Source organism: Garra rufa, chromosome 20, assembly GCF_049309525.1.
Source record: "Garra rufa chromosome 20, GarRuf1.0, whole genome shotgun sequence".
NCBI classification, from domain to species: Eukaryota; Metazoa; Chordata; class Actinopteri; order Cypriniformes; family Cyprinidae; genus Garra; species Garra rufa.
The window spans coordinates 32496250-32504566 of NC_133380.1; the positions used below are offsets into that span (position 1 = coordinate 32496250).

Consider the following 8317-nt stretch of genomic DNA (forward strand, 5'->3'; position numbering starts at 1 on the left):
TTGTATAAAGGTAAAACAGTAGCATAACTCGAGTGGTTGTGGATTTAAATGTAAGAACTTGTCTTGTTAATATTTGTATTTGTAAGCTGAAATTTACACTCACAGCTCTAATGTAAAAAGCTGAACCGTTTTGAATTTGAAGTTGCAGATTAATAGTTAAAAATGTGTAAAATGACATTCACATAAACAAAATGACAGACACAAGTGTGTGAAATGTATTTACTTTGCACTTTACAAGCTCAAGCCGACACAGTCAGTTCCAGCAGTACAACTTCAAATTCTAACGCTTTGTCTTTTGCTACTTCTTTCACAATATTCCTGTACCAAAACTCACTCGTGCACTTGTAAATGCAGATGCGAGAAAGGGGTGTAGCTGGTGTGGGAATGCACTTTCATATACTGCGCATTCTTTCTAATGTGTCTGTGTTACAGAAGATACGTTTGAACAAACCATTTTCATTTCTCTTTTATTCCTTATTAAATAGAAAATGATATGGACCTAATGTAAATGATATGTCATCGCATTCTATGGCATGCTAATAATCTAACACCTGCTATTTATAATGCAAATCATTGATTAATGCAATCACATGTCAGATGTACAACAGACTCATGGTAACATCTTAATTGTACATGTCAGTTTGAAGAGTATGTTGGTTGCTAAAATGTTGCAGAATTGTTCTTGGTGGTTGTTTGAGAGACGTTAAGTGGTGGCTAAGGTGTTCTGTATGGCTACAAGAAAGTATATCAGGTTAAAGGGCTTGTATGTGTTTACAGTTAAGCTGTCTACTCTTCTTGAACAGCATCAAGCAGCTTCTTAATTAAAGTTAAAATCCACTCATGGCTTCGGCCGTCAGCCGTCAGACATCAGACACGTCCATGGTGTCATTTTCAGAAGGTTTGCCAATTCCTCCATACCAGCCGCAGGAGCCATCGCTGTGTCTGATGCAGGCAGACTCATGAACTGGTTCTCCATACTCAAATGGCCATAAAGATGACCAGTTTGTCAGTATACACTCATTTTTTGTGCTGGGTTGACAGGACTTTTCGGTGCAGATAGAGATCTGTGGAGATTACAATTTGGTTACTAGCCATAAATAGTTCTCACTTTAGATTAAGTCATGAAAAAAAGACAATGCCATGAGTAGGGTTAGGTTTAGGAAAATATACAGTTTATACAGTATAAAAATGTAGTTGAGTTGTGAGTTATGAAGTGTGTGTGTGTGTGTGTGTGTGTGTGTGTGTGTGTGTGTGTGTGTGTGTGTGTGTGTGTGTGTGTGTGTGTGTGTGTGTGTGTGTGTACCTGGTATTCATCACATTGTGGGGACCAAATGTCCCCACAAGGATAGGAATACCAGTAGATTTTGACCTTGTGGGGACATTTCTCAGGTCCCCATGAGGAAACAGGCTTATAAATCATGCACAATGAGTTTTTTTGAGTAAGTAAAAGTGTGCACAATCTCCTGTGAGGGCTAGGTTTAGGTGTAGGGTAGGTGTAGGGTAGGTGTAGGGCGATAGAAAGTACGGTTTGTACAGTATAAAAACCATTACGCCTATGGAATGTCCCTATAAAACATGTAAACCCAACATGTTGTTAAATTGGCTTTGTGTATTATCTAGTCCCTTGATAATATTTGTTAATATTCAGTGCAATGACATGATATTTTTGTTTGGCAATTGATCATAATGTTTGGATGTTTGTAAACTAGGTTGAAAGAAATAGATGAAATAGTTTATTACCATGCAGTTACAGCCCATCAGATATCTGTATTTGAGGTTCTTTTTTTGCATTAAGGAGAGTCTGTCCCAGAGCTCAAGAAAGTCGCACATTGAAACGAAGAATCCCTCAGGCGTGATGCTTCCTGTGAGATAACAAACACACTATATTATAAATTGCAATGTCATTTTATTTTCTCTGTGGTCTATGTATGATATTAGTCAGTGAATCACCCTCTTGCACTTTTCAGGGGCAGACAGATTTTGAATATATAAGTTTATCTAAGTCAGCAGATGGAGAGAACCACTGTTCATTTCCAATGTTTTCATATCAGGTTACCAGCAAGCATAATCTTTTAACACATTTAAATATTTTTATTGCAAAACTCACTTTCAGACCCCCCGACAAGTGTCCAGAAAAAAATTGGTAGCTTGTTAGAACATCATAAATGCTTTTACCTGAAAGCAGATACTGTCCACAACCAAGCCTGGTCCCGCACATTGAAGACATCTCATTCGTATAGACATGTTGAATTTCCTTTATTCTGTCAAATCCCTTGAACACCTGCAAAAACAGCCAAAACAGTTTTGCAATACATTTGTTTGGTTTAACCAGACTATTGTTGTGCTACTTGCCAAGCAAGGTGGCAGAGCTGTAACTTCCAAATAGTCACACTTTTTATGTTTTGTTTTGTTTTTGTTTTTCCATCTGATGTGCCTTTTCATATTTAGATATCCACACTGCCTTTATTGGTCTATACCAGGGGTGCCCAACCCTGTTCTGGAGATCTACTGTCCTACAAAGTTCAGCTCCAACCCTGAACAAATACACCTGAACCAGCTAATTAATGTCTTAAGTAGCACTTGATAATTACAGACAGCTGTGTTGGAGCAGGGCTGGAACAAAAATCGGCAGGTAGGTAGATCTCCAAGAACAGGGTTGAGCAGCCCTTGTCTACTCTACTAGTTAATTGACCAAAACCCCAAACAGACTGTAACTCCCTCCATTTCATTATTTGGACGTAAAGCCAAGCAGAACATTGATTTAATCAAGGACTTTAGCTCACCTTTATCACTTGGATTTCATATTGAATTTTTCCCATGCCAGGTATATTTTCATCGTTGTGTATGATCTTCTCCCCAGTTACCTCAGCTCGTATCACTAATCAGAAAGGACACAGCTGTTATTACTAGAGTGTGACACTGGAAGCTTTAAAGGAATCATTTCAGTAGAACCAATTTCTTCTTCTAGAACACTTCTATACACTTACACAGGTATGTTTATCATGTATATGCTTAATGACCTTAGTCACCTTATTCCTTAAGGTCAGTAACCATGTCAGGAACATTAACATTTGACAGCAATTTTACTTTTAAAATCCATATGTGCTAAGCATACAAGTGACTCTTAATGTCTTACAGAACTGATTTCAAGATTTTCTTATTAACGCTTATTGACAGAAATGTCTTCATGGTGCCACTCCAACATACCTTAGCAATTCAATACTAAATACTAAATACATAGTGAAAGAAAGTACTCAATACTTGGTCCAGCTACTGTAGATGAATCTACTGTACCTAAAAGTTACTGTAGCTGCAAAAGACAGGTTGTGAACTTACTTTCAGGTAGCCTGCATGCAGTTGCCTACAAGTTCTCTTAAAATGAATCCTGCTGCTTTGATTTGGGTTTGTTTGGTAAATGTTACTAATTTTTTCATATTGTATGTGAAAGTTAATTTAAAATACTATTAATGACAGAAAAAAATCCATTTATCTTCAAAGTCATGTGGTATGTATAGCATGCAGATGTCCAGTAGATTTTCAGGACTGTGGTTCCAAGGTTCTTATAGTCAACTTGTAAAAAAGTCTACGTCTTTCTGTTATTCTAACCCCTCTTTCTTAAATCTCCCCGTTCTGTTTGTTGAGGCACACACACATACATAGAGCACTTCACCTGAGCCAACCAGCGTCCAGAAACCTGGATCACCTGATCTCCCCCGCCCTCACAGAGACAGTAGTTCAGTGCAGCGGGAGGCCGAGACGGACGCTAAAGTTACTGCGCACCATTTTGTATTCGGACTCTTGAAAGATCGCTTTTGGATCAAGTGTTGTGCGTGAATTTATAAAAAACCACAACCACAATCACAACTACACACAAACCAGTCTGTTGAGTGGTGACAATAAATGGGTTATTCCCGTGAATCATCTTTGTTCAGTCTCTAATCGGACAGTCTTTGGTGGGTCAGCACCCTGAGCCGGTAAATTATTCTTAGGTGAAAAGCTTCTTAAAGCAGAACCATTTTTTCACAACTCTTCCATGGTCTCGTCCTGTACCGGCAGCTCCACTATGGGCATCTCCTCCACGTACACACTTACTCCATGATACACGTGCAATTTTGTCTGATTGGCTGGTTGGCTGGTCTTAGCTGGTTTAAGCTGGAAGTAGCTGGTTTTAGCTGGTCTCCTGGCCAGGCTGAGAAAATGGCCAAAACTCCTCTAAAACCAGCCTGCTGATTTAGACATGGACAAGAACAAGAAAAGAATAACCCTGCTGAAAAAAAAACAGCTAAAAACAACCAGGCTGGTTTTAGCTGTTTTTTCTTTTCTTCTACATTTTTCTTGTGCCTCTAAATGTTTCCTCCTGAGTTATCCCAGAGTTTTGCTTGCCCGCAAACAACCCATGACAATACCAAGGTTCTTACCATTTTGATTAAAAAATACACTAATGGACATAATTTCACTCTTTTTCAATATACATGGGTTCAAGTAAGGAAAGAAATGTAATTATTTGTACTTGGTTACACCACTTGACATTTTTTAGTGTAACTAAGTTCAAATTATTTGCTGAAAGTGGACATCTCAGGACATCTTTATTTGTCAATGACCCTTTAACATTAACTGCTGTGTTAGGAGTTTACCAAGATGAAATAATTTGGCACTGAATTGCACAACAAAAGTAAAAAATAAAACATCTATTGGTTATAAATGAGTGGAATGGTACACTGATGCCATCGTTGTTTTCCAGTTGATGGATTATGTGGATTTACTGTATTCGTTCAATGAATACTAATGGAATCTGCGTGTCTTTACAACCTCATGCCAGTCATTCCATGCCTTATTGTTCCAGAACAAAGACTGGAATGCCAAAGCAGCTATGACGCACTGAAGCAGGGATTCAAACCAACTTTTTCATTCTCTGAGTGAAACACATTTAGCAGAATATTTAAAAGAGTGCACTGCAAAAATCAGATGTCGCTCTTGTTTTTCAGAAAATATCTCAATGTTCTTAAAACTTGATAAATTTAAAGACATTAAGACTTGTTTTCAAAGAATATATCTTGAAAATCAGTGTTTTGCTTTTGTCTTTTGACTAGACGACTTTCACTTAAGTAAAAATACTTTTACTTTCGTTTGTAAAAACTGAAGGATAAGACTGGATAAGGTAGATTCTCTTCAGCCAAATCTTACCTTATAACTTTTATTTAGACTAGATATTTTGTCCTGGCAAACAAGACCCACTCTTTTAGATATGATTGTCTCTGTAGTACGTCAGTTTTGTTTTCACAGTGTTGATTGAATTTAGATTTCTGATGCCAAATGGAGTTTATAATTCAAGAAAAAAGTGTTCAGTTCTTGCCCATGAGGTAAATGACCTCAATGACAAAAATCATAACTTAATTAAAGTTAAAATTATATCAGTACACATATTTTTAAAGCCATAACGAGCGCTAATTAAAAGTAAATGCCACTCTGAGGTGATTGAGGAACTAGATCATTGAACTGTGACTTATTACAACAGCAGTTTGAATATCAGCTTATTCATAATTACAGAGAACTGAGAGCAGCGCCTGATTACTATGTAATTATGCTGTTATAATATGGTTACATCAGATCATTGTAAAATAAGAAAACTGCTTTTTCTTAACTAAATACTGTACCATCCATGATTCTGATCATATTGTCATATTTGCACAGTTATTACAACTTTATTGTGTTTTACACATTGCAGTTCACAACACTGACCTAAACCTACACTGTAAAAAATTTGCTGTAGTTCTGCAGCTGGTTGCCAGTAACTTACTGTAGATTTTTAATTCATGTTATTTACTGGCAACAGTTTGTTCAAAGTTAAATGAACATTAAACATTAACAAGTCTTTGTCTTTACAGAATAAAACTATAAAATAACAACCTACTGCAAAGCATTCTGGGAACCAGAAACCTTCATCAACCTTTTTCTGTTTTTTTCCTTCAGATTTTGGTTCCCAGAATGCTTTGCATGAGGCTGTTATTTTAGTTTTATTCTGTAAAGATAAAGACTTGTTAATGTTTAATGTTCAATTAACTTTGAACAAACTGTTGCCAGTAAATAGCATAAATTAAAATCTACAGTAAGTTACTGGCAACCAGCTGCCAGTAATACTGTAATTTCTACAGATTTTGTTTACAGTGTACAGTACATCTCTTGTGGTCTATTCTGTTTACAAGCCATTCCTTGCTAGTTCTCACTGTTGACAGACATAATTTCTCTATTTTCATTTAGAGCAATTGTGGAATATTATACTTTAACCATGTAAAGTCCTGGACAGATTTGTCACAGCATCCTGTCCCTGACACTTTACGAAAATAAAAGAGCATAAACTCCTGTTTGTTTGACGTACCTATGTCAGACATGCAGAACAGCTGTTGAGGGTGTCCTGGAGCACAGCTGCAGCCCTCGGCCACCTGCTTGTTCAGTCCCACAGACAAGAAGAACAGCAGCACTAGAGTCCCAGCAGCAGACATGCTCACACTCGCACTCTGCCAGCACAAGAGAAAAGATCAACTATATAAAATACACTTCCTGTGGCCCTAAATGATTCTCTTCCCGTCTGTAGTGGTCTCCTTCTCTCTCTAGGCTCTACGGGTGTCTTATAGCTTTCATGTCTGGCTGAGGAAAGGACCACCCTTCTAACTAAACAAACCACACCCTCTACAAACACACACATGCTGAGTTCAGTGGAGATGCTCTTGTGCCAGTGGAACTCATTCAGATCTGACTCTGTTCTCATATGAAAGACACTTTATGCTATCAGTTCCCTATGGGAATATTCAAATCTGTTTAAATGCTGTGTTGCACTCAGAAGTATCAGATGTTGCGTGCAGTGTTTAACAATAAGCCATTTGTGGCTAAGACATAAAACTTGTCTTGTTCACACATGCTTGATTGCTAGACTTAATATGATGAGCCAATTTTGATAAATGTCATAAACACACCTGTTTTTGAAGCATACGCCACACCGCAGTAATGCATAATAAATGACTTGAAACAATGAAAGTTTTATTGGCCAAGAGCTGGGATTCAATTATGTTGTTTTATAGACAATGACCAGTTCCTGGATCCTTCCAGTAACTAATGCAAATGAGGAAAAGCATATAAATGAAAGTCAACAATTAATCTGTGTTTCAGATCTCGATGCCAACATTCCCTGTGGTGGTGAAGATCGGACATGCCCATTCTGGGATGGGGAAGGTATGGTAAAATGTTTGATTGGTTTTGAAAACAGCTCTTCAAAAGGTCTAGGTGAAGTGTTTTATGTGTGTGCGCACGTTACATTATTATTATTTATATACTATTATAGTTCTTTTTTTGTAATTTTGCCATGTGTTTCCCATTAGTTTCCCAACTTATCCACTGATGTCTCTGTTTGATATCATTTTAGCTCACAGCCCATGAAACACGTGACAACAAATTAATGGAAATGTGTCTTGGCAGGTGAAAGTTGACAATCACAGTGACTTCCAAGACATTGCGAGTGTTGTGGCCATCACTCAGACCTACACGACTACAGAGACTTTCATTGATGCTAAATATGACATCAGGGTCCAGAAGATCGGTTCTGATTATAAGGCTTACATGTAAGTACAGCTGCGCCTACTTTGTCCTGCTGAACATAAAATAAGGATTTTTAAAGAATTTACTGAGAATTAATGGGAACTGAGGCTTCCAAGCTTCAAAAATGATCATAAATGTATCATACTTGCAGCCAATACATATTCTAAAGTCGAATTATAGCAAATGGTCATTTGTGGTGAAGTATTCCTTAGATAGTGATTGGTTAAAACATTGTGCAAGCTGTGAAATAATGTGATGCAGTATGTGCTGTGTGAAATGATAAATGATTTCAATTCACAGGAGAACATCCATCTCTGGCAACTGGAAATCAAACACTGGCTCTGCCATGCTGGAGCAAGTAGCCATGACTGACAAGTGAGTAAGATCAATAGAAATGCTTTGGATGAACTGCATTGTCCAGATATACAAAGGCATTTACGGAATCTATGATGTCTTTTAATCTATAAAGAGTATATTAGGTTTGATGCCATCTGTATGCTGGTAGACTACAGCAAATGTTAAATAGATAGTGTAAAAAGGTTACTAAAAAATCACAATATGAAAGCAGAAAGGTCATAAATTCTATAAAAAGCTATTAAAAAGATTACCTGGTTCAGCATTACCTGGTTTTGCCCTGAAACATATACACTATATTACCAAAAGTATTGGGACACCCCCTTCTAATGAACAGGTTTGTCTACCGTAGTCATTTCCACGAGTACAAATC

The 8317-nt window shown here is 37.3% G+C and overlaps 1 protein-coding gene across 1 annotated transcript; it reads right to left on the reverse strand.

Moving 5' to 3' along the window:
- Nucleotides 1-205: 205 nt before the first annotated feature.
- On the reverse strand, nucleotides 206-6625 carry LOC141294126 (metalloproteinase inhibitor 2-like). The gene is made up of 5 exons (XM_073826210.1): nucleotides 6377-6625; nucleotides 2784-2878; nucleotides 2176-2281; nucleotides 1741-1862; nucleotides 206-1064 (listed from the first exon to the last, which is right to left on the reverse strand). Exons 1-5 carry the CDS (start codon nucleotides 6498-6500, stop codon nucleotides 861-863), a joined length of 651 nt encoding a protein of 216 aa, XP_073682311.1. The 5' UTR covers nucleotides 6501-6625; the 3' UTR covers nucleotides 206-860.
- Nucleotides 6626-8317: the final 1692 nt, after the last annotated feature.